Source organism: Genypterus blacodes, unplaced genomic scaffold (genome assembly GCF_046128005.1).
Source record: "Genypterus blacodes isolate CSIRO-AG114 ecotype Tasmania unplaced genomic scaffold, CSIRO-AGI_Gbla_v1 ptg000017l_1, whole genome shotgun sequence".
In the NCBI taxonomy this organism is placed as follows: Eukaryota; Metazoa; Chordata; class Actinopteri; order Ophidiiformes; family Ophidiidae; genus Genypterus; species Genypterus blacodes.
In genome coordinates this window covers 361,206-388,436 of record NW_027466831.1, presented here as the reverse complement: position 1 = coordinate 388,436, position 27,231 = coordinate 361,206, and the positions used below count along the sequence as shown (strand labels likewise).

At 41.2% G+C, this 27,231-nt stretch overlaps 1 protein-coding gene across 1 annotated transcript; it reads left to right on the top strand.

Annotated features, from left to right (window-relative positions):
- The first annotated feature begins 3,029 nt into the window (after nucleotides 1–3,029).
- On the top strand, nucleotides 3,030–26,802 carry LOC142990937 (growth/differentiation factor 11-like). The gene is made up of 3 exons (XM_076140826.1): nucleotides 3,030–3,817; nucleotides 18,989–19,362; nucleotides 23,726–26,802. The coding sequence occupies exons 1-3, from the start codon at nucleotides 3,403–3,405 to the stop codon at nucleotides 24,104–24,106; spliced, it is 1,170 nt and encodes a 389-aa protein (XP_075996941.1). The 5' UTR covers nucleotides 3,030–3,402; the 3' UTR covers nucleotides 24,107–26,802.
- The last annotated feature ends 429 nt before the right edge of the window (nucleotides 26,803–27,231 follow it).

The window sequence follows — 27,231 nt, the reverse complement described above, 5'->3', positions numbered from 1 at the left end:
CATTTTCCTAACAATGTAGAGTATTTGCAAATTACAAAAAAAGACTGTGTGACGTGTTAAACTTCTGTCACCTTTATATCACTGGATGTGTCAGTCAGTGTGTGCGTGTGTTGCCCACGATCCACATGATGTAATTCAATTGAATCTACATCATTGATTTCTATGCTGTGTGATCTCAGTGCCAGAGGATGTACGTCAATCAAACCGTTGAAAATCCGCATTCCACCACAATAAGGGTTTGTGATATAGTCTGCAGCTCTTTACAAGGCAGTATATCTCTGGGCTGGCTCACATCCCACTACTAAAGCCCGGAGGCACAGCTTCAGTCACACTGCCCAGTAATTTTCTGCTGAAGGGGGAACACTGAATCAGTGGAAAACACAGTTTGACAGAGGAGTCTGCTGTCATACACTGCAAGACTTTTCCATGAATGCCTCTCATCCACTTGGAATGTTCCACTATATCAAAAGTACTTGTTGGGAATTGCCTGTATTGAGTTGTTCGGTGTCATGTCCCCAGTGACATGGACAGCTTTGTTTGTAAAATATCAAGCGGCCATTATGGAGAGAGGAGCCCCAGTGGCCTCTGAGCTCCAACTGATTTGTAAAATTTCTGTCAATGGTGTTTGAAATGAATGAACTCATTCATGTCGGATTTCTGTAAACATTGGAAATAAATGGCTTTAAAGAGATACGCCACCAAATTTCTTTCCCTTCCTCATTCTTTGTTAAGCGCATCAATAAAGAAGTTACATTTGGGGGGGATTTTACCGCATATTTCAATATTCAGATTTGAACTTTTTGTTTCTTTTGTTGCTCTTTGTCTGCCATAAAAAAACGCCCAACATTGTGATCCACTGTAACACTGAATTTGATCTTTCCATAGCTGCAGTGCTCTGACTTGCATGTGTGTGTGAACCCTACCACATTACAGCCACGGTGCTAAAAGGTTATTAACAAAACTTGATATTTAAATCTGCAAAGCTTTTCAAGACAAGTCTTTTTTTACGACTGAGTACTACCCTCTAGTGGTTAGTTTATATACGTGCACCTCAACAAGCAGGAATCGCTCAATTGTACATAATGCAAACAATTCTAACTTCAGCAGGGGTAATAATAACGGAAACGTACTTGATGAGGTAAACTCCAGCCAGAAGATTATTATTATTATTGAAATTACACTACATCACTTTAACACATCAAAAGCTATTTTGACAAAAAGACATTTCTATTAAAAATACTACAATCATCTATACACCTCATACATTTCACAATAAGGCAGCTACAAAACGCATCGTGGGAGGGAAGATAGAAGAGAGGAAAAAATAAAAAAGAACCCCCCCCCTCACACACACACACACACACACACACCTATCCTGGTGCGCCTGTAATAAAGAAACACAAAAACAAGATATCTATTATTTATTGATGTTTGTTTTCATACCTTTAACTGAGGTAAAGAGGTTTGGTGTGTTGAGTTTGTTGCTGTCACTTTAATCTAGTTGTGCTTTTTGGTCCAGAATTATGAACAAGTTCATACATAACTACAAATAAATCACCTTTATGCTAAAAATTAAAGAAAAACACAAAAACTTGTGCCATAACACGTATTGATCTTATTGCATAACTTGCCAGATTGTGTAGTTTTTATTGTTATTACTAGATAAGGCTAGTAAGGCAAAGTTGAACATCGAATCCTGATTTAATTATCGGAGAAGTTTCAGGTCAGTGGTTCTGAAAAACCAAATGTGAAGTGATGTCAATTTTTTTTCTTCTTCTCAGTAATTGCCTAATTACCCAACTTCCTCTCCTCCTGTGGACAAAAAGCAGCAACAATATTGTCCATCAGCCTTCATTAATGTCTGGGAAACCCACCCAAGTAAATGAACTGAATATCAACAATCATGTGGCTTGCAATTACACCAGAAGCTGACTGTCACACGTACATATCTCATTCTTTCTTGTATTTCTTGTAATATATAAGTGAACAACAGTGACCACAGAGAGGCACTTCAACCTGGACTGCTGAGAAGTAAAGGATCCAAACTTAAAACTAAGCCTTTATCTACTGTGTGTGACGTCCAGTGCACAATTGAGCAACTGCAACTACGTTTTCCTCCAGCAGAGGTCAATAGTAAGTCACCAATGAGTGCAAGAAACTCCCATGCTTCTCCAACAGGATGACTTTAATTCAACCAAACACACTCTTTCAATTCCATATCTATAAATAATGTGTAGTTTGGCTACATTTTGAATAGAGCTCGAGCAAATGACGTATAGGCATACACATGACCTGTCACCTCGTTAATCCCAAATCTAGATGTTTGAGTTTTAGACTTTCTATTAAACCGTATAATTTGTATTCAGTTGACGTTACAAAATAAAGAAAACAAGCCTGCTTCCGCTTATGTAATCCATACATGTCGTAGCCATTGATAACCCGTAATTATGTAGGTTAAAGTCCGAGATTCGTAATCAGAACTGGCTTATCACGTCTTTACTGATGTATAAATTAAAACAATGCATTGGAAAGTCAAAGTTTGCAAAGAAACCTGGACGCATCCTTTTCTGGGGCGCGTTCAACCTCAGTGTGCACGTCTGCTGAGTCCGTAAAAGAAGAGAAAAAAGAATATTGCTCCTTAAACGCAACACAGATCGAAACGCGTGCGGTTTGGGAGGTCATGTGGTGAATTTGGGAAGAATCCATTCACAGCTACTCAATTCACAGCATCATAAACAATTTATAAGAGCAGGCCCGGTGGGTGACAGGTTCATTATCGTGACATAATAACCCATAATTGGACCGTATTTCTAATTTGCGACATTGTTCCTGTACTGTAAAAACATTTATCCTCTCATCATAACAGTGCTCGCTCCCTCCCTTCGCTCTGTCCCTCTTGACTTGGTGACAGACCTAAAAGCCTTTTGTTGCAATCTTAGCCAATGGAGACGGATTACGACACCGGGCAGCGGAGATATATAAAGAGCCCCTTTTTGGCCGCACTTGCACATTTTTCAGTGACACTTCTGAACATTCACACCTCCATGGACTAAATTGTGTATAGGAGACCCCAAAACAACCACTGTACTACACGTGAGCGGGTTATGCATTCATCAGAAAGATCATTTGTTACTTTCAATCAATAGAAAACAGCCTGCAGAGACATACTGGAACGCACTTTTTTTTTTTTTAAAACATTTATTGCAAAGCTCCTGCCTGCAAAGCGCAACTACTGGGTGATCGCATTGGAATAGATGAATGTCACTGCTTTCCTGCCTTTTGTAGGATAAGACCAGGAGCGACGCACACTCCGACAGAGGGCTATAACACGGGATAAAGCAAAGGGGAAAAGGAAAAAGGAAAGAGGGGAAAAGTTGCGTTGCTTGGTGTCCGCGCATCGTCATGCCGAGGTACAACTTCTTACTCTGCTTGATGGTGCTCATCTCCCTGGGACAGTCGGGAAGCGATGAGCCCAATCTGTTGCTGCCTCCGGCCAGCGAGACGCCCACGGATGCCGGGTTGTCTCTGCTGGACGAGGACGCCGGTGGCCACGAGTGCTCCGCTTGCGTTTGGAGGGAGCAGAGCAAAGTCTTGAGGCTGGAAACCATCAAGTCTCAGATTCTGAGCAAGCTGCGGCTGAAGCAGGCGCCTAACATCAGCCGGGAGGTGGTGAATCAGCTGCTGCCCAAGGCTCCTCCGCTCCAGCAGCTCCTGGACCATCATGACTTCCAGGGAGACGCGTCTTCCCAGGAAGAGTTTATGGAGGAGGATGAATACCACGCCACCACGGAGTCGGTCATCACCATGGCCTCGGAGCGTGAGTAACACTTTTTACAAGCAAACAATGCGGTCCCCGAATGCGTCATGCGTAATTGCGGATCAGGATAGGGGTTCCAAATGGCGTGGCGTGGCGTGGCGTGGACAGCGGGGCCGACGGAGCTCATTCAAGTCACTGACCTAACCTACTTTCTCAGATCGCATTGTCGTGCAGCGTAGGGTTTCCACTCTGTGCGTGAAGTGGACTGGTAAAATCGGGACAAACGGCTCGGGTCAGCTGTTAGCCACGGCTGTCAAAATAGGGATTACATGTGAATTTGATAAATCAATAACCGGCAGCGGCCTACTAAGAGACCTAATGAACTTTTGTCTCGATGACCACGACGACGACTGATGATGATGTTGATGATGAAGATGATGATGATGATGGTGGTGGTGGTGTTTCCAAACTTTCTCATCATCCTCGCTTTTCACTAAACCCGTTTGAATGTCAAGTGCGTAAATCAATAATGATAATGTCTTTTGGTTGGTTTGGCTATAGTTGGTATCTTTTGTTTTGTTTTGCTTGTTTTGTTTTTTTTTCTTGGGTCCTAAAATGTGATCCCGTCATGTCATGAGGCCCCCCAGATTACAGCGTCCATCATCTTCCTCATCTTCCTTCCTCATCTTCCCCCTTAAACCCACGCATAAACCGCACTCGGGCCCTATAGGAGACATTTTATAAAATTACTGTTGAACCCTGGCAGCTGTGCTCTATCGGTCTTTTATAGGAGGCTCTACCGGATTCCCTGCTGTTCATCGCAGTGAGAAAAAGTGTGTCCAAAAAGCTGCCATTGTTCCCCTCATGCAGCGGCCCCCCTCGGCCGCACTTGCCTTTTAAATGCGAAGTTTATAGGCGCAGCTCGTTTTTTTTTCACCACGAGTACACAAAGACAGAGAATCACTCGGGGTCGAGGGGAGTGTGTGACCTTTTCCTGGCGAATCGCAGGGTTCAACAACATTTACACACGTAATATATTCTGCACAAGGCGGATGAAATACAATCCAAATAATCAGGGGTTCTTTTTTTTTTCCACCCCATGTGTGAACAAAGATATGCTTGTGTGCAGAAGAGCTTAGTCAAATCTATCTATCTATCTATCTATCTATCTATCTATCTATCTATCTATCTATCTATCTATCTATCTATCTATCTATCTATCTATCAGTACGTATTTACTTATATTTATATATTTGACTTATATTCCATTGAACCTCCACCTGCCTCCCTGTCTCATTGTAGCGCTACAACCTTCATTTTGTTGTTGACATGTTGCTGCTGCTGGCTAATTTGTCAGTAAGCGATTCCTGTCCCCTTTACTTCTTCCAGTGCTTCTGTTCAGTTCAGCCATGACTGCATATGTATCAGATCTCTGTGGACAGGGAGTACATGTGAAAATGCTGCCGTTTGACTCTCAAAGTCAGATCATTCTGAAAGAGTTCAGTGGACTGAGTGAGATCTGGCAGCTCGGTTATGGAGCCACGACGGGTTTGATTCACTTTTGTATGTAACCTGCTTTTAGTAATGTTTTGGTCAAGTAATATAGAATCAGAACACTGTGTCAACTTAGTTTGCTTGGCCCTTATCAAGACTCTGTCCATGCTTCCGTCTCATTCTACACATCCATCTATGTAGAAACTCATATCCATGATGTACTAATCTAATCTGATGATTCTTCCCGAGCCTATGGAGACTGTAACTCCATACCCACATGCTCATCACACACACACACACACACACCTTTTCCACTTGAGAAAATATCACCACCATCTCCAAATTATGCCTCTCTCCTCCTATGCCTCGACACACACACACACATACAGGATCACTATGAAAAGTGATACCTTCTGCAGATAAACATAAATCCATTGTTTGCTAATTGAATATAGGCGACATGCTGACCAGAGGAGCCAAAGCTGTCATGTTAAAGCTCTTCCTCTCTACTCAGTGTGCCTCATCTCTTCACATCAGCTGCAGTTTCTTTATAATCATCTGCTCCCTCCCTCCCTCCCTCCCTCCCTCCCCCCTCCTGCACCCAACCTTCTCTCCGTTAGCCCCTCTCTCCTTCCTCCTTTCCTCCAGTACTCGTGGAAGAGAGTTGAGAGAATGAGTACATCTGGTTTGCCTGTGGCACTTTAGTGATCCCACAGGATTAAAAGTGCCTTTTCTGTCTCTCTGATAGAAGGAGGACTTCAAACAATATTCCCTGTGCACCTCGAACCCAATCACCCTCTCACGCTCGTGCACACTGCCTTTGATGGGCCATGTGGGTTCACACAGTACATACTGAACTGGACCTGTGCCAGAGTTGCTTCTTAGTATTCACTCAAGGTACGTGGGTGCCGCAGTGGGGGTTGAGAGGGTCCATGCTTCCTGGTCTCTAATTACTATGAAATTTCATGGAAAAGTACAGCTATTTATATCATAGTGCGGCACTTTATGTTCTGTAACATCTGCCTTCATACAGTGCGTTGCGAAGGTAACCGTTCAGCTCGCTCGCCGTGGAAGCAGCAACACTTTTGGGGGTCATTTTGTGGTGCATTGCTGTGAACAAGTGTTAATGTACCGACGTCGGAAAAAAATGTGTTGTTATTGCATCCAACTGTATCTGCTCATCTGTTCAGCTTATGAGCTATATAGTACGACATGTGTGTGTGTGTGTGTGTGTGTGTGTGTGTGTGTGTATGTGCGTGCGTGCGTGCGCGTGTGTGTGCGTGTGTGTGTGTGTGTATTGGAGAGGAGTTTGTTTTGCCTGAGGCGGGGTGAGTTTTTGACCCCCAGTCGTCTCCCATTTGTCACCTGTCCAGCGCATTTAGACCAGGCCTTCCTCTGCCATCAGTGACCCCCCCGCCCCACTCCCCCTTGCTGCTTGACCAAATACTATTGCACTGCAAGATAACTCACATAATGATCTAAATGAATGGACAATCCATCTGGCACAGCACGGGGGAGAAATACTTGGAATAGGAAGAAGAGAAGTTGGAAAGACTGAGAGTTACAGTTGTTAAGATAGTGTTTTTTAATCTTATTTGCTGTGCTTTGACTGCAGTTTTACAACAAAGCAGAGAGCAGCACTTACCGCTTACCAGCCTCCATTCAATGTTAGATTTTTTTAAATGAAAACTGGATCAGTGGCATCATGCGATCGGTGAAGCACACCTCAATGTTCTCTAACCACAGCTGTGTGTCATTTAGTTGAACCTCTTCATAACTTTTTGAGGGCCTTGATAATCACGGCTCGGCGGTGCCACACTGGCATCATTATGTAACAACATAAGGCAACACACTCGCAGGCTTACACAACTTTGCCCTATAAGGACACACATCTCCATTTTTACGTATGAATGTACAAATTTCTTTTTTGTGCAGAGAACTGTAGACACATGCAGACAGTTAGACACACTCTCTCTCACACACGCACTCACCCACTCACTCACACACACACACACACACACACACACAAACAAACCACACTCACACACACAGGCACACAGACACACACACTCCAGAGAAAAGTTCTCCTATTGACAAAAAGGGTCACAGAGTTCACAGCTATGTGATATATTGGAAGAGGAGACTATTAACCTCATCGGGTCTCTTTCTTTGGCAGCAAAGACGAACCGGTAGTAAGTTGAACACTTATCCCCCACCACACACACACACACACACACTCATCCACTAACCACTCCCACAAAAAAACAAGTCTTTTATAGTGTTGACCCTATAAAAGGGTCATTTCCTGAAGGTGCAGGAACCATAAAAATTAAGAGGGAGAGCGCTAAAAGGACAGGGCAGCAGAAGCCGGACTGTCTTCAACTCACTGGCAGTGTTTGCTGGAAGTTGATGACTATGTGAGGATTTTATAGATTTATTCATACCATGGAGGTCTCAGTTTGACGATGACACCTGTTCTCTCTGTGTAGTTGCTTGCATCAGTAGAGGGAATTCAAGGGAAAAAATAAACTTTGTTGATGAATTGTTTGGACACCTAGACAACACTGGTTTGTTTAAAAAGGAGTAAAATCTTAAGAAAGATCTGTAGGACTGTAGAAATTGCACAACATGCTGTCAACTTTATGGCTAATAAAATTTCAAAGGGACCAAAGTCTATTAATACTGGGACAAAATTTCCCCAGGACCTCTGGAATCTCACTCCTTCCACCCTCATTCTCCTCTTCCCACGCTCCCATGTACCAGGCCCTCCAGCCTTTCTGTTCTCCTGGCATTTGGGAATATGTTGCTTTGGAATTTAATGCATGCTTTACCAAAAATACAACACTGGGAAGTCCAGAGCCTGCATGTTTGACACCACTTATGTCAATTTGGAGGCAAGAATGTGCTGCAAAGAATTTAGTTTTGTGTTTCTCTAAACATCTTAATAATATAGACTAAGTGCTGTGCTTTTCCTGCTGGTGTGTTTATCCACCAGTGAGGTCCTCGTTGCTTCTTTAAAAGGATTTCAAGCAGTGTGATCGAGTTAGGTGCACTGTGGCGCAGGCTGTGCATGTGAAAGGGGTGGAGAGAAGAAGGGAGTGAGTCCACAGGGAGCAACAAGCAGCCCAGTCCTATCCTAAAGGGACAGAAATCATGGTAGCGTTTTATAGGTACAATTAAAAAGACCTGAAACAGATGTTATGTTTCACTAATAAAGAAAATAATTACTTCACACAGTAATTAAGCCCTGTGTAGGGACACGAGTGAGGAGGAGGAGGAGGGAAGAGGAGTGAGAAGATAAAACGGGGATCATTTAGGGGATTATTGTTGATGGATGCGTTTAGGCTCTGTGTGGTCGTGTGCGAGGAGCTGTGGATCAGTTTATGGAAGAGTCCATTAATTCTAAAAGGCATTTAAGCAAAGGAAATGCTGCGTGGGCATAATGTTGGATCCCCCGAGACAGCCACTGTGTTGGAAAGAAGCACAGCTAACAGTGGATTACCTCATGATTATCCGCATGAAAATTTAATTAGCCTCTTTTCTGTGGCAATGAGAGCCCCATCCTGCTGTATTCATCACCTGTGGTTGCATTTCTGCTGGCCACGCTTATATCATCTCAGGAAGTTCATTATGGATGTTATGGAAAGCACATTGTCCAAATGATTTCTTTAGGGACAAGGGCTGAATTTTATTTATATAATTTACAGCATGGATGAAAAAAGAGAGACTCGTAAAGGAAAACACAGATATGTTCATGTTGGATAGAAGCTGTTTGACAAATAGTGCAGAAGAAAAGGCTTCCTAATGGTTTGCTTCAGAGTCTTTGAAGTGTTGTGGACAAACAAAAGGAACTCAGGGTGGAAGTACACTTCTTGCTGATTTTCAAGCGTTTAAGGTGACATCAAAAGTGTTCTTTTGTGTATAAGAAAGAGAGAGTGTGTGTGTGTTTTTGTGAAGAATATCAAAACAGGAACTCGTACTTCAGCCTGTATCCTGCAGCTCAGTCAACATGAGAGTAGCTACAGTGAATCAGTAAAAAGATGTTTATACTCTGCATGTTTTATTGAGTGGATAAATTGTGTCTTACATGGATGCATAGGAAATGAAATCAACAACAAAATCTCCCTCTTACCGGAGAACACATTCAAGCCAAGAGGCCTTGAGTCATGTTGACCATTAAAAACGAGATACAAACTGATAAGAACAAAGACTAGGTTTTAAAAAGCATTTCTAGATGCGATAACAACAGGTTGTTATGGGAAGTTGCGGGATGCCAAGACTGGAGATAAAGGTCAAGCACGGAAAAATAAAACTAATTAAGACTTCTCCATAGTTTCAAGTAATCTGCAGTAGTGTTTTTATATGTGTAATTAAGGATGCGCTCCTATAAAAACAGAAATGAAATGTTTATGTGTTTTTTTAATAACTTAAACCAATTGAAGAGTGTCTGGGATTCCTATTTTTAATTTATGTGATCTTTGTGTGGAAAAAATGTCATTCAGGAGTCTTCATGGTATTTCACGGTACGTGATCATAGAGATATTGGAATTCGGGAATAAACAAAATAACCAATTATGGTCGTGATTATCTTGAAATGTAGGAAATGAGTCATGTGATCCAGATTGCAGCAAAGAAGTAAAAATTGCACTTCACTCATTCGCATACTGTTATATAAATCATATGTTTCAGTGCAGTGTCAGATCATGGATTTAGCTCGTGGTGCAGAGGACGTGTGAGAGGATGGATTTAGTTCTACAGCGCTAGATAGTTACAAAACCTCAAGGACATCGTTTAATGATTCCCTGCACTGTACTGTAATGTGATCTCATATGGAGGTAGACCTAGTTTCTGCCCTGGTTTTTATGGATCTGCATTAGAGCGAATCCCACCCTCGATCCATTCTTGCGTTTGCTGTTAGACTTACACGAGTGTATATGGGCAAAGTAGCTGAATATAATGCCAGAAAAATAATTACTGTATACCAGATTTGTCTTGATGGTCATCCAAAGAGCGTAACACTCTTTAACAAATCATTTGTGACTTGTGATGATTTATTGATGTTTCTCCAATTCCATAATAAGCTATAAAGAAGGATAACTTGTGTGTTTTAAGATAAAATAAGGTGGACTAACCCAGAGCTCAAAATATTTTTTGTTTAACACAAAAAGGTCCATTGTCACATTTTCGTCTCAATCAAGTCTTTCCTCATAAAGTTAGTGTGTTGGATAGAGCGCAACCATATCCCAGTAAATGGAGCCGCTAACCCAGCTATGAGTGATTGAATGGTCTTGCTGTGCAGCCTGAACACAGAAAAGTGGATAAAATGCATAAAAGCGCATCTTTTTATCAGTGGAATGACAGTTTAGAGGCATGTTGAGTACTGTGAAATCATCTCCCTTGTAGTGGTGCTGTTTTATGCAGTTATACCGTTATTCTGGAGCAGAGTGCTGCATTGGACCAGGCACTCAGCTTTAATTCCGGCTTCCCCTATCATTAGGCACTCGGAAACTCAACACTGCCCTCCGGCGGCTGTACTGGTTCTGTCAACAAAGAAACGACGGATTGCCCTGCGTTAGTTTCACATTTCTCCACACAGCAGCAGCACTCCTGTGGGGCAGAACAGCAACCCAGTGTTGCAAATACAGTTCAAATCTCCATGCAGTATCATTTATTCAGCTGTTGTTGGCTTTACTTTCCACGGTGTGAACGACAATATCCTATGTGCACTGCTTTTGGTTGCCTGGACTGTGTTTTGTAATAGTGACTATCTTGAAAATACTCTTACAGACTATACATACTTTTTTATTAAAACGTTATTATTCCATCATCGTGTGAACGCTGTTACCTGTTATGTCATGGTCGGCCAATGGGAAAGTGAGACAGTATGAAACGGGTCTCAGCATTCAAATGGAAAATAATGATGCAATTATGCTTCCAAGACACTTAAACAGGCTCTTACAAAACCTCCCACAGATAGCCTACCAGAGTATGCAGAGCTAATAAAGGCTCCTCCGCTATACTAACTCATCTAATTTATGCTGGAGGAGGATTTTCACAACCTTGCAAGCCACACGACGTTCTCATTCATGTCTTATTGCTGATCTATAACACTAACAAAGCCTTTAGTTACAGCTCATAAACTCTGACATTTTCATAACACCCAATTAGTTGTGTTAGCATGCTTTGTTGTAGGTCACTTGTAGCACATAATAACGTTGCAGTCATTTGCCCTCTGAAACAAGCAGATCATCGCAGATAAGGACAGAGAGGCAACATTCATCCATTTCAGCTGCCATCCTCATGCTACAGGTTTCTGTGAGACAATGCAAAGGGGAAGCTTGGTGAATCATATGATCCTGTCATTACAAATGTTGGTTTGGTGTTGCTAAAGCATGCGGGCTGAATGTTGAGTGAGCCTTGTGTTAAGTAAATGGAGGTAAATGTGATAAATTCATAGCTGTATTTGTTATGGCACATGTTTGCAGTTTTGCAGATTTGTTTGTAGTGTTCGCCAGTTTGAACATAATCATTTTGAGCCCTGGAGCACATTGTGCCATATGGTCGGCCTGCCGGTGAGGAGAGGCAGTGGCTCAGTGGGTAGAGCTTCTGCTTGGGAACCGGAGGGTTGCCGGTTCGAGCCCCTGCCGAGGTGCCCCTGAGCAAGGCACCGCACCCTCAATTGCTCCCCCCTCTGCGAAGGGTGGAAATGTAATGTAAGTCGCTTTGGATAAAAGCGTCTGCCAAATGATCGTAATGTAATGTAATGATCGTAATGAGATGGCTTACATGTGTGTGAGTTTTTAGGTTACCATCGTTTATAAATAACAAAATATGTGTAAAATGGTGAAATTCTAAACTGAACTTTTGAATGAATATATACCATTTTAAATGCAAACACAACACTGAGTGCATACTTTTCTCAGAAGCCTCTGACGTGAATCGCCTCTGTTCTGGAGTTAACAAAACACTGCATCTGTGCTCTGGCCTCAAACATGAGCATCATAACATAGCCACTGCCAAACTAAAGGTGCAGACTGACACACTTTGCAAGGCATTTAAGATCGATTCTGTGAGTGATACATAAAACAATCACTCACTGCTGAATGTATGACAGACTATTTGAAGGAGAAGAAAAAAGGAGGACTGTGTTGTCATAGTACAAACAGTGTTTTTTGGGGGGAAACTAGGGTAAAAGTCTTCAAAGGCGATCAAAACGCTACTGGTAGTTGGTATAAGTTAACAAAACTACAACAACTGAAACAGGACTTGTTTATTTTTGTTAATTTGTTCTAGCAGCAGCTCGCATCACTTTAGTTGTTGGAGAAGGAAGTTTGCACTGCTGCGTGTGCTCAGCTGCATGCATAGTTAGTCTCCACATATAATAAATGTGTTAAATATTGTCTTAGTGCTCCTGCCATGCTGGATCCTTTAATTACAGCTGAATCTTAACCTTAGGGCAATATTCAATTCAGATAAGTCAGATTAATTCATACAAAAAAAATCAAGCCTTTAATCAATTTAAGCAGCAACTCTTCAAACAGAGCCTCTAAACCATTAAAGCCATTTTGTTTAGCTTTCAGTTTGCCCTCATTCTAGAGAGTTACATATATGAACCATGTATACATACAAAGTTTGACTTTTGGAAACCGTTAGAGCAGAAAATGTAGCTTTGACGTTAACCTCTTGAGTGTATGTGTGGATGAACACAAACACAAGCAGTGGGACCCCAGCATGCTTCCTGCTGTCCAGCTGTCCACCTTATTGCAGTTCACTGCACGCTCATTCTTTTCATCCTCTGTCCCTGCAGGACATGAACACAGGACGTCCTGCAGAGAATCCCCTTATAATACATACAAATGTGTATATATTTATAAATATATAACCCCCCAAACTCTTGAAGAGATGAGCTTTCTCTGTCTGTGCTGAAAACAGTCAGTCAGCTTGAAGCATGTGCATGTTCTGTGTTTATATGTGGTTGCATGTTTGCCTGTGTGTGTGTGTGTGTGTTCACTGAGCTAGAACAGGGAGCATTAGGAGGTGTCTTTTGTTGCTCCTGGGGGGCTACTGTGCTCAGTCCTAATAGGAGTCTTGTGCCTGCCGTTGTCCCAGGGGAGGGCTTCTGAATGAGGGGGTCTAACTTCACACCCCCCTCCATCCCCAGCTCGAGCCTGGCCTCCCCCACCACCCTCTCCTGTCCCCCGGGACTGGCCGAGAGACAAAGAGGGAGTGGGGCTGGGGTGGGATGGGATGTTTGAGGGGGTGCACTGTGGCCCCTGTCTTATTAGAAGGGTCGTGAACGTGTCACGATGATTAATATGCTGAGGTGCGTGGGGATACCCTAGAGTCACATTTATTCAACGCTAAGGCTCCCAAACACACACTCACCACAAAATGGCACATTTGCATTTCCCATTAAGAAAAGAAAATATAGATATATATGCAAATGAAACTCCTATCTACGTTTATACCATTATGCATTATCCATTTGGACATTAACAATAGATGACCATTTCTCTCCCCACCCCATTTTACAAGGGTATCCTCACCTGATTGGCATATGTTACTGCACAAGTTCACATAATGACTGAGACTTTGAGTTACATATAACTGATTGTTATGGTCATAATGTGTTTATACATTACTATCGTTCACTAAACATCTGTTGATGAATTAGTTGATGAAATCCTGTCAAGCTGTCTGAAGCCATTCACTGTAGCATCATTCATCATTTAGTCAACATTTACTACACTTGTGCGCTTTGAATTTTAAGCATACAAAACATTGATGTGCACTCTTTCTTTCTTTCTTTCTTTCTTTCTTTCTTTCTTTCTTATTCTACCAGCACTTAATGCATGTTGTGCTACTAAGCTGATCAGTGAAGCTGAAGAGGAGGAAGAAGCACTCTAAAGTTTTAACAAGAAGTTTTTGAGAACTCACTGTAACTCTGTAATGTGTTTTTTTCATAGCATGGAAGTCAAATATATGCAACAATGTATTCAAAATAGTAAAGAACACTTCTTTTTTAATATTATATAACATTTAGGCATACTCCATGGTACAACTGAGAACCTCCCCAAACATACTACATGTTAACATATGTTACTTATACACTGTGTAACCACACCCCGGCCTCTCCTGTCCATCAGCTTTCATCAGTTTAATTGGTTCAGTCCTCCTGTACGCCATAGTCGTATTACTGCACTTGGTTATTAAAAAAGTGTTTCACTTTGAAATGGCCTAGGCTGTATTTTAATGGACAGATGGCATGGTGAATAGAGCCTTGCATTCTATATGGCTCCCCTTACATGAGCATATAGAAGGCTGTGGGCTAACTATGGGACACAGGTACCCAGGGAGTCAGCCAGATGTTCGATAGGCTCACCTGCAGGCCTGCTGTGCGCTGGCAGTAAAATTCATGTGCTGCATGTGCTGCAATTATACCATAGGGAAATAAGCTGCTGTAATAATGAAGCACAGTGGAAACATAAGGAGCAAAACCAAACAGCCCTATTTCCTTTGGAAAAACACAGCTTCCATCCATATTTTCCTGGGCTTTAGTCAAATATGAGGTCCTTATAGCGACAAGTTTGGATCTTTACCTTCAGTTTGTCATAGAAGTGTTATTGTAGAATTCAGTCGTGCTAAAGGCAAAATCTTTTTGCAGGTTTGAAATGAAAGAGAACTGTAGCACTGAGCTATAATAAAGCAAATTGTTCTGGAAATTAAGCCATAAAATACTGTGCATAATGCATTAAAATGCAATAAAAGTCTGCGCTCTTTTGAACTCTTTCCAACAGTAAAGCACTGTAGCAGCAGGAGCAAAGCTAGCTCAGGTGGATTAAGTGTCCCTCAGGTTTTCTGGTTCTTTACAAGCTAGCCTTGCTCATTTGGCACGAGTGGAGCTCGCTGCCAAGATGTGGGCTGTAATTAAGCTTTAGGCATTCATCCACCACATTTTGCCACTTACTTGTTCATTTACAGGATCTATAAAGCCACAAATTGATTTCACCTATCAATGCAGTCATTGTTTAGCATGACGTAGCTCATATGTTGTGCATGTGTGTTTAATAAGTGGGGTCCTGCCTGGATCATGGCATACAGGCCTTTGCGTCTCAGATTACTCCTTCTGTAGAGGGTCAGTGCTCAAGAAAGGCCTCTGCTGGAGAAAGTGGACCATTTTAGTTGTGCAGTATTCAGTGGCTTGTTTTCTTTTCAACAGCTCAACAATAACAACGTAAAAAAAAACTTGGCCTGCACAGATAAAAAACAAAAACATAGTAATCGCAAGTAAACCCCAAGTAAACTGCAGAATCATTCATTCCCGGTTTTGTGCTGATGAGCAAACACAACACCACCCACGTTAATTGCTGTGACCCCAACAACCCACCAAAAGGAACATTGACATATTGTTTGTCCAGCGTGAGACACTGTATAATTTACACTCACTAATGACTGTCCCTGGAAATACAGGCTGAAGGACCACGTCTGTCCCTGGCTTGGCCCTTATTCAATGTTGGCCTGGACTCTTCTAATGGATAGTCCATCTGTACCTCAGTGAATTCATATCCCTCTATGCATGCCCATAATTCAATTACAATACTTGTTTAGCGTAAAAAAAAAAAAAGAAAAACAGTCCTTTTCAGTGTTCTGTCCTGCTTGGTTGAGGTTTGATAAACAATTCAGGATTGGCTGGAGAGTCTCCACCCCAATCAAAACAAAAACAAACTGTGGCTGCTTCGGTTCTGTTGTGTTTCAGTGGTTCCAAATGATTCTCTGGTGAAAAGGAGTGTTGTGAAGAAAGACATATTACCATTGCCATAGGGTCGACCTTGACCTTCAAACTCAATCTGGCTATTAGGGCTGCCCCTCCCCAGCACCCCGGAGATGTAAAGAGGCTGACGGTTTTGACCCCTGATCCCATTTCTTAAATAGGCTGAGGTGCCAAATAACCTTTTGACCCAGGAAGCATTTGCAGGTTGCCTGAGCAACCTCAGATTTAGCAATGATTGACAGGTCCGATGCAGTTTTTAGTTTAGTTTTTAAATGGAGGAACAACAACTCTCCTTTCTGAGGTGCTAGAATTAGAAAACAATGGCATATTTGGTTAAATGTAAAGTTGTGAAATATCAAAATTGCTTAGTGAAAATGGGCAGATTAAATATTCTATTGTACTCAGTTGGCACATTATTATGCTATATAGATGCGGAATAAATTTCCCTTAATAAATGAATGCTTTACATGGAAATGAATGTATGAATGCAATGGATGGATGTCATTATATCAGATGGAGGTCTATGTAAATGAACCACTGTGCAGGTTTGACATGTGGTGCAAATCACAGAAAAACCCAGAGCTGAGGATCATGACAGGAATAAATCTGCCTATTTTAGGACACTCTGTGTATTCAATGACATAACCCTAATCCAGACCCCAAATATATTTCTAGTTCTTAAAAACTTCAGATGTTTTCATTTTGATTGTTATGAGCTGGGCTAAACCATTTCATTATGATTGACCCAGGGGAATCTAAGGTTACCATCTGGCCACTGGCCACCATTACTGATCCTTGTTTTAATATGCAAATATATCTGCGTTTCAAACCTTGATATAATCACAAATATAACCTGATTGAACTGAGACAACAAACAGGACGGTGGGCACATGTGATAACCAGCAGTCCTCCAGGAGATAAGTTAATCCAAATGGTCAAAAAGACAATGGTTTAGGTTACGTACAAAGTAGTGCTTAGAGTCAGAATAGTAGTGTGTTCTAATATCATCATGGTATGGATAGTATAGCTACAGATTGAACAACTAAATAAAAAACACCTATAAGTTGTGCTGTATGTTTCTAAAATTCCCTTTCAGCTATAACATACAGTATGTTGACAACCGTGATGCTTTAGGTTGTGTCCAATATAAATCATTCAGGATGAGCAAAGTTGAGTTTTTTCATGTCGCTTTCTCTTCTGTGTTTCTGCTTTGTACTTAGTTGAGTGTTGAGCCTCAGTGTGCCCTGATATTTAATACTTTTGAATGTGGAATATAATGGGTCTCTTTATGAAAAAATAAGTTTTCACCTCCATGATAGAACACAAAACTAAGCTCATAGCAGATAGTCCAAAAAGAAAATCAACCCTTTTAAATAGAAATCAATCATTCCTTTCCTGCTATTTGGCTGCATATGACCATTGTTTGTAACAACATACGTATGTATGAGTGGCTTGTGTTTTGTTCTTTTAGAGGAATATCTTATCATGGAAGCAGCTGTCTCTCTTTCATTTGCTCCTGTTAACCTGATTATGTGTTGCTGGACCCGTCCATCCAGATGGGGGTTGTTGTGTTGTGGGAATTGGACAGATGACCCTTTTTTTTAATACAACCCATTCAATATAAAATCTCCTTTACATTCATATACTTATAAAGCTGTTTAGTCAATTTATCACCACCTTCATTAGGTTTGTGTAAATTAGCAATGAACATAAATGTTTTTTATCAGAAGGCGCTCTAATATGCAATTCTACGGTCTTAAGTTGTGTCATTCTACAATCAATTGGCCGCTCCAGTGGTCGCTGCTGTGGCGCGTAGATGAGCTACTTTGTATCACTGCAGTAAGATAGTTACCAGTTACCAGCATTCCTAGATAGCTGTAAACTAGCATCACAGCTGCAAACAAGCATCACTGTCGTGTTGTTACTTGACATGCAGACGTGACAAGTTGCCAAAGCTGAAAAGTAAGACATCTACATGCCAAAAGACGTCCCTTTCACAATGTCATTTTCACTATTAATATGTGCAAATTAAAGTTTAACTCTAAATAGGCTGCTACTATGTGGCTAACTACTGGGTTTGACACTGCTGCCATTGACCTGTAGCAGTGCTGTTGCTAGGCTAAGATAGGATAAGATAAAAGTGTATTATCCCGTGGGAAATTACTGTGCAACAGTTTCAGTACAGTGGAGAATGAAACGAAGAATCACCTCTAGTGAAAAAAGGCGTGCAAGAATGCATTCAAGAAAACAGCCTTGGGACTAATTCTCTCTGCAGAAGCAAGTTATTTGTGATCAATTCATTTAAAATTAATTTTTGTGTGAAATAATTCATTTATTTGCTATGTATCCTGATCACCCTGTCACTGTTTATGCCACTGACATGTTAGCCCTGATTTTATTCATCTCAATAATTGAGACCTGAGGGCACCACAAACGACTGCCTCATTTAAGAAAGGCCTGAAAACCTTTCTTTTTAAACAAGCATTTTTTTAACACACTGTGTCATAGTTCCCTTGTTTTTAAACCTGTTTTAATTTTGCTGTACTCTGTAGCACTTTGAGATTGTTTTTAACTATGAAAAGTGCTCTACAAATAAAATGTATTATTATTATTATTAATAATTTACCTTTTGCTGCTCCTCAGCCACTTTTACACAGTACCTTTAGCTGATGAGTTGGCACAGACTAGCACACAAAGTGATGTATTAATGGTCGTTATAAAAGCAGGGAGTGGTTTATTTGGAATGATGGCGATGCAGGAACAGAAATCCATGGCTACAGAGAAGAGCGCCACCTGTAGAACCTCAGCTTTCATTAGCAGAAAACTAGTGGGAAAGTATATCTTAAATGGTCAAAGGTCTGATGTTAGCGGAATGTAATGTATTTAATTGAATCATGGATATCTAGATCGTGTATGTACACTGAATATACTTAACATATATTAATATAAATGACCTCTTTCTACAGCGGAGCCACTGGTCCAGGTGAATGGGAAGCCCAGCTGTTGTTTCTTCAAATTCAGCCCCAAGCTGATGTTCACAAAGGTCCTGAAGGCTCAGCTGTGGGTTTACCTGCGACCACTTCAGCAGACCTCCACAGTCTACCTGCAGATTCTACGACTGAAGCCTGTCACGGAACAGGGCAGCCGCCACATCCGCATCCGCTCGCTGAAGATCGAGCTCAACTCAGGAGTGGGTCACTGGCAAAGCATTGACTTTAAGCATGTGCTACAAAACTGGTTCAAGCAGCCACACACCAACTGGGGAATTGACATCAACGCCTTTGATGAAAGTGGCAACGACCTGGCGGTTACCTCGCTGCGACCTGGAGAGGAGGGGCTGGTAAGGACCTCAGACCTGTTCCTGGGACATGGGGGTGAATCTTTGTTCTCAAACATTGAGTCTTTAGTTGACGTATCATTTAGGGTACAGTCACATAGTCCTTTATAACAATGAAATTCACTGATGGAGTAGATGGTGTATGAACAGTGTGTGCTGTTAAATGAGCTATGCAATGTTTGCAATATCTGAACCAATTTTACTTGCAATTTTCATCTGGCTTTTCCAACCAGTTCTCAAAAGTAAACAACAAAATAAGCTTGTTATTGCATCAAACAATGACTTAGCACAATGAACACTAAGCCTCTGCTGATCCCTCAAATCAAAGCTAGATTATTGGTTTTAGCCATTGAAATCGTACAGTTTTTTGTTTTGTATGTAGTTTTGTTAGGGGGAGATCTATCCCTTTTTTTCCTTCATTCTAGCCAGGATTGTTTTCCAGACGAAAAAACATTGAGAAAACTAAGCAACCAAACCTTTGTTTGTGTGAGTTTAATTCTGAGTCGATGAGATATAATCTGATTCAGTGGTTTCAGATGCTGTTGTTTCCTCACTTATACAATGAAATCTAATTTGTTGTGTGTTCTGAACTGAAACTTTTCATGTAAAAGTTACAGGCTCTATGAAAGCAGCAAGACTATCAAACCTAACAACCTCGATATGTCTGCGTATCAAACTCTTTTAAACACACGTTCACTATAGAAGGAAGAGTTCCAAGAGAAGTTTGAATGTAACAATATATAAAATCTATCATCAGCAAAAGCTCACAAAATGTAATTAGATATTGATTATTATTTGATGTTATCCCTCGACCTCCTGCATCATTTACAAACTACAAACAAACAAACATTATGGTGATGCGTGGAAGCAGCAGACATATTTTTTACTTTGGAATGCCACCAGCACAACTTTATTAGAACATGTTGACCACAGTGACAGATCTAGGTTAGGCTACAGAAGACAGAACACAGATGCTTTGTCTGACCTATGACCTTTGAAAGAGATTTTGGTCAGCCAGTAGTCATGACTACATCCTCTGTTCAAATGTTCTTCTAAGTGTATACACATGTATTATTTGTATTATCGACTTGATTTTAATGTGATTATTTAATGTAATGATGCAGGCAGGTTAAGGATCACATTTAATTTTACAAATTCAGTTTTTCACAGGAGCCCCAATTTTACTGAGCAGTAAACCTGGAAAGATCAAAACTTTACATCCTCAAGCATTTTCAGCTCAAGGTATGAACCATTGAGCTGCACACTGACCAGATGCTCCTGGGCCTCACACTCTGCCACCTGGGTTTTTAGAACACACACATCATTTATCTACAGAGTGTGACTTGGCCTTGGCCTACATATTTGTTTAGGCTATTTTTTAATGATGGGTTTACATCCTGCTGTGTAATGTAATGGATGGGACTGCATGGAGGAGGTCAAACGTCAGTACTAAAGCAAAACCAGTTGTGAACCATTAATCTAGCCTGAAATCCCAGTGCTACCACCACAGTTACATACAACGTCCGTCTTGAATTATGTAGGCCACCCTTCCAAGTTAAGTAACACCAAATGTTTACTAAGTGGTCATCTGGGTCAGATCCTCACAACACATATCAGTGGTCAGCTCTGGTGTCCTGGCCAATAAATCGCTGCCCTCTGAGCACACAGCAGTATTCATTATTATTCTCCAGTAAAAAAAAAAAGTAAAGATCAGAGACACAGGCATGTGTACAAAAATAAAACAAAGCACAACAAGCAAAGAAAGAGTCAAACTCTGCTTCTCCCTGATCCTCTGTGCCTTTTTTGACAACAAAAGCCCAAAAGCCAAAGCTGACATGGTCTCACCCCAACAGCCTCTCGGCTTATTTCCTCTTTTGAATGCGTCACAAAACACTGTGCTGGAGCCCAGCTGGAATCACTGTGGGGAGAGGAAGGCTTTGTAAAATAAACATGATGGGGTAAAATATTTGATTTGCTTGTGCTGCCCAAAGGTCAAGGTTATGGTAGCCTGCAGATGACCTCCTGTGTCATGAATCAAGACCAGCATATAGAGTCAGCGATACCATCATTTTCAGCCAGAGCTCATTGAATTAATGCTCACGAGGCACATTGTGTTCATGCTTCATGACATATTGAAATATTTTTTTGTGAAAGAAATATGTGTGTGATGCAGGAATTTTGAGTTAATCTATATTTGTAATTTATCAAGACTGCTTTCAGGTCATCCAGATGTCAGGGTTTTAGATTGCTAAACCTAAGCTGATAGCCATGAGCAGCTGTTACTAATATGTTGTATTATATTCCATCATAGTATTTTATATGAACTGAATTGAGACAAAGTTGGGACATGAAGCCCTCTAAAGGCCCATAACATGATTATGGGAATGTTGGACATTTGATAGGAAATAGCAGATTAGATAGCTAAACTCTGAATTTGCAAATACATTTAGGTACATTTAGTTTAGACTGTTTTGTGAGCTGTGCAGTGATTACAATGCTGTGCTGTGTTTGAATGTGGGAACACTGAAGTATGAAGCATGAAGACTCTGTGGCTTTGGCTTATAGATATGAACAGATGGACACGACTACAGAGGTTATGGGATCAATAGGAGAGAAATGTTGTGTATAGAAACACTCACATGTGATTGGTATGATAAGTATTGTCCTTTTTATAAATCGTCTTTTTTAAATCGCCTTCATTAAATCAAGTCCTTTTTTTAATCATTATTAAAAAAAGGCAATTAAGGCTATTTGTGTTGGATCCAAATAACTCTACTCTGAAAGTCATTTAGTTTATTTTGTGTTTTGATAGACAGTGAAAGAGCACAATGCATTATCGCCTACCTGCAGCTGTTGTCATTTCTGTGAAATCAAACAGCTGAGAATACTTTGTGGTGCACTGCTCAAACATGTTATTTTAGTCTTAGAATACTTGTAGTGGAAAATGCTCTGCCAAAAATGAAAGATTGGAGTTTGATAAGGAGACAAGTGAGGTTCAGTTTAGCTGTACAGTGTAGATTCAGAAAGGCTCACAGGAACGCTGCTGCAGACAGCTGCTGGTTAAAATTAAGTAGCACCATCCCTACTGGGAATGTATTTATCCTCCTGCGACATATAGTATTTACTTCATGGGTCAAATGTTTAAAAATCAGAAAATGCATATTAAATAATATAATACATAAAACACTATTTAATTATGAATACATGTGTCCATTAATAAGTACTTTGCTGAATCAAGCTCTTTGTTTTGTTCAATCATTTGCCAAACCTTTGCCAAAATCACCATGACAACAGTCTTATATCTAGAATGACATTTTGAGTGATGTCAGTCCTTCTTAATGTTCGGGGCAGAGGTCTTCAGGACGGGAAATACCCTATGCAAGCCTGACATGAATTAGTTCAATAGAAAATAAAAAATAAAAGCAGCCCTGATCTGAATAGACCCAAAGTTCATTTGAGCTGATCTGAAATGCAGTCGACTCAAACAGACCAAAATAGAACCGTGAGAGATCCCAGTCCCTTTAGGGACGCACAGACCCCATTCAGACTTGACTTGACTGTGTAGAATTGAATTCCAGTGGCACCTACACACAGCTGCAGGAGGTGAACGGTACCACCCGGCTGTCCAACGTCTCCCTTTTCTCTCAGGGTTTTGCTCCACTGGCCCTTGTCTGACTGGACACACCCCTAAAACAGTGGGCAGTGGTTGGCTGAAAGAAGTCAGACAGTCTGTATGGTTACATACGTTATAAAACTTTGATTATATTGAGATTAAGGCAATAACTAATCTTCATGCTATGGAAATTTGCACGAATCCAAGTTTGCTTACTCCAAATAACAGACCTACATTATGTGATTAGTTTATCCTGGCATGCTGACATCTCAATTGGAGTACGACACCTCATTCTGCGATTATGCAACATGTCATGTGCACTATAATGGCAGGATCCTACTCATTCTGTGCATGTGGATTGCTTCAATTCAGAAAAGGAGTATTGAGTTCATGTCAACATACTGGCTGGCATCTTCAGGATGTGCCACCGACTAACGGGCAGCTTCTTCTTCTACTTCTCCTCACATGATCAGTTCACTCGGGGTTCCTCGGAGGATTGACACAAAGATCTGAGATAGTAGCACAGGCCCTGACCCGACCTGACTGAATATATAATATTCGTCATACTAGATATTATAAAGAGCACAATTAAGGCCCAGGTCCCAGGTCAGATCTTGATTCCGAAGAATCACTTGAATCTCTAGTTTGAAGTCTGCACTTGAATAGTTGTTTCAGTTTCTATTTCAGTTGTCCCTCTGCTCTTATAACCACCTCTCCTTCTCTGTGTGTCACCCATTTTCCCCCTGGTTCCAGCAGCCGTTCCTGGAGGTGAAAGTTCTTGAGACGACCAAACGCTCTCGGAGAAACCTCGGCCTGGACTGCGACGAGCACTCCACGGAGTCCCGCTGCTGCCGCTACCCCCTGACTGTGGATTTCGAGGCGTTCGGCTGGGACTGGATCATTGCTCCCAAGCGTTACAAAGCCAACTACTGCTCTGGCCAGTGCGAGTACATGTTCATGCAGAAGTACCCGCACACCCACCTGGTGCAGCACGCCAACCCAAGGGGCTCTGCCGGGCCCTGCTGCACCCCGACCAAGATGTCTCCCATTAACATGCTCTACTTCAATGACAAGCAACAGATCATCCACGGCAAAATCCCTGGCATGGTGGTAGATCGATGTGGCTGCTCCTAGGCTGCAGGGGGGGAGACACACACCTGTGTACAGCCACCATTGCATCATGCCACCCAAAACCCTTATGGAGCTTTTCCCACAATCCACAACTCAGCACCAGATTATACCTGCCACAAAATATTCCCACTGGGTTTCCATTTTTCTGGTAGTTAAAATGATTCTAAAAGTAAAACAAGCTAAAAAAAAAAGTGATAAAATATGAATCAAAAAAGGACTGAGTGTTACAGTACATTTTAAATGATTTAAAGATGTTTTACTTGTGGAGCAGCTTCAGAATGGTAAATGAGACAAAACTATGTATACATTAAGTGTTTGTTAGTTTTGTGGTTGTTTTTGTTCTTAAGATTTTTTTAAACAACGGCATCTTTGTGAAATGTCCAGGTTAGTGGATTAAGATAACAGGAGACATTAAGCATTTACAATATTTTAAAGCAATTTCAGTCCTGAGGTGAGGAGTTTAAAGAGGTTATCTGAAATGTTGGAAATACTGTACTTCACTATGGGTGGGATTTGATCCACAAAAGTGTTTTCAAGAGGGCGTGATCAGAATTATTTTTGTAGTCCATCACTTTAAAAGACACTCAAATGCAAAAAAAAAACAAAAACAAACAGTGCAAATGAAAGAAAAGAACATCCTCGCATGCTCACAAAATAAAGGATAGGATAAGGTAAAAAAATCCAAAATCTTGTTTACAGATGTTAGAGATAAGACGTGCTGCAGAGATGTAAAGTGTAGAGGAGATCCAAAACCAAACCCGTACCCTCTATTAATGTATAACACCCAAGTGCGACATTCTCGAGTATCTATGAAACCTTTCACAGCTACTTTGATCTTCTTTTATTTGTAGTCTTGTAAAACTCCAAAAAAGAGAGAAAAAGATTGGGGAGGGAAGACTTTATGCTATTTTAACTCCGTCTTTTAAACAAAGACGAAAAGTAGAGCTAAAGCGTTTCTCGCACTCTGCAGGTGTAGATTTAAAAGAGAAAAGAATTGACTTTGCACACAGACATTTTTTCGAAACGCGAAACTGTAAAGTAGATGCACTCTGAAGTCATTTTGATTTTGGCACCTTCTCAGAGAGAGAGAGAGAGAGAGAGAGAGAGGGAGAGAAAGAGGAGGTCTGCTCAGATTCACGGTTCACTTCTTCCCTCAAAAGAAAACACAAAACACATTCACTCCTCCAGCCCTGGTGAAACGGAGAAATAAATGCACTGTTTGGTAACTTGAAGAGGCCGCGGTGACCGAGCGCGTCAAGACAGATGTGTGACAGATGTGTGACAGCAGAGTCGCCTCTCTCACTTACAGTATTCTGACGCCCCCAGAAGAAAATGTGGCAGAACAACACAAAAGGTGCCAGCATGCTCACATTTTCAACCTGCTGTGACTTTTGAGTAAATTATTGGATAGTACAAAACATGATTACAGTGTTGTGACTATTTAGGTTAACAAATAGCAGTTGATACATTCCTCCTGTCAGTACTTTCACTTTTCCAAGTTTTACGCTAGTTTCAGGAAAAAGACAAAAATATCATCTAACCACAGTACTACACAGTAAAATAACAAAGATTCTTATGGTTGGGTTTTATCATTTTATAGACAACAAACCACACTGTATTTGCAAGAGAATGTAACTTGGCTGCTTATGTTAGCTTTAGAGAGCATATTTGCTTTTGGAATGCACCCACCTTCCCACCCGCCGCTCCACCCACCCACCCCTCCGACGCAAACTGTATCATCACCGTGATGGAGGAAATATTGGAAGTGCTTGAACACAGAGTAGATTAGTGCGCTCCAAGTCTGTCGTGTCTCCTGGATATCAAAGCAAAGATATCCTTTTGTTGTAAACGAAAGCACTATGCTGTTGGATAAAGGAAGAGCCTTCTGACATTATATATAAATGATATATGTATATATAAAAAGGGGTACAAAAACCTTTTTGGGCACTCTACCTTACCAACAATAAATTTTGCACTATGGGACGTTCATGGCGTGAGGAGGTAAAGTGTTGTTTGTGTTTTACCAAGCACAAGAGAGCTTGTACAGTATAGGATTAAAAAAAAAACTATTCAAGCTTCTGGTGATAAACGGTATGGATAAACTAGAGAGGTTATCACTTCTTTTGATACCATCACGCTTTCCTGACTTTTGTCTGAAGCGGGGGCCTGTCCATACACTTACACACTTCTATCCAATCTGGAACCTGGACTTACTGTACCAGCGGCCTGAAAGGCCCGTGTGCCCTCTTTGGGTAATGAGTCATGTGTGTAATAAGTGTCTGGATCAATGAACGTAGAACGCTTTAACTGGAAACGGCCCTCCCACCAACTTTAATCTGTCATCGAGTTAGAGAGACTATGTCCTTTTGACTTAAACCACGTGTCGACTGTCTATTTGCATAGACATGTTTTGCCTTTGTGTGTGTTTTGAAGTGAAAGCACCCATGTAAGAATGGGAGGAGTATCCAGGGATCGTTAGCCAAAGTAGAGGATGACATGTCGTGTGCTGTAGCTGTTGTGATAGCAGGAAGATGCTAGAACATTTCAAAGGGAGGAAAAGCTGGTAGGGGCAGTGGTTGGAAACAATTCTACTGGTCAATTGTCTATTTATTAATAATTTCCAAGTCTGTCTACCTCACTTTAGCCTTCTAAAACCCTTTTATTTTTTAATTTGAGATTTTGTCATAAATGTGCAAACCTGTAACCCAGAATATCCCCAACACCCCCCACCCCCCACCTCCCCTCCCCTCCAAAAAAATTAGATGAAAGCCACAGGGTCCCCTTGCTCTCAGGTTCAGATTGAGTTATTGACAGCTGTGCTGGGAAGAGTGTTTGACAGTAGCCTCTGGTAAATGTGTGGTCAAAGGAAATAATTAGCTGTGCCCACGACGACGGCTCCACTACGGTGAAAGCTGTCGCATTTTGAATTTTAGTGTTTGTATACTGGTATGTGTGAGAGTGTTTTCATATAAATATATGAGAGTAAGAAATCTCTATGTAAATACCTACCCAAATGTTGACATTTATGATGTTTTGGACAGGTTCACCGCTTCTAATGTTTTGCTCACTTTCCCCCCTTCATTCCTCTGTTCTTTGTGTAGTAAAAAAAAAATCACCCCAACTTTGTA

Coding starts and splice junctions, on each gene's coding strand:
- LOC142990937 (XM_076140826.1), top strand. CDS start 3,403: ATGCCGAGGTACAACTTCTTACTCTGCTTGATGGTGCTCATCTCCCTG. Junction 3,818..18,988: donor CATCACCATGGCCTCGGAGC/GTGAGTAACACT, acceptor CTCTTTCTACAG/CGGAGCCACTGGTCCAGGTG. Junction 19,363..23,725: donor GACCTGGAGAGGAGGGGCTG/GTAAGGACCTCA, acceptor CCCTGGTTCCAG/CAGCCGTTCCTGGAGGTGAA.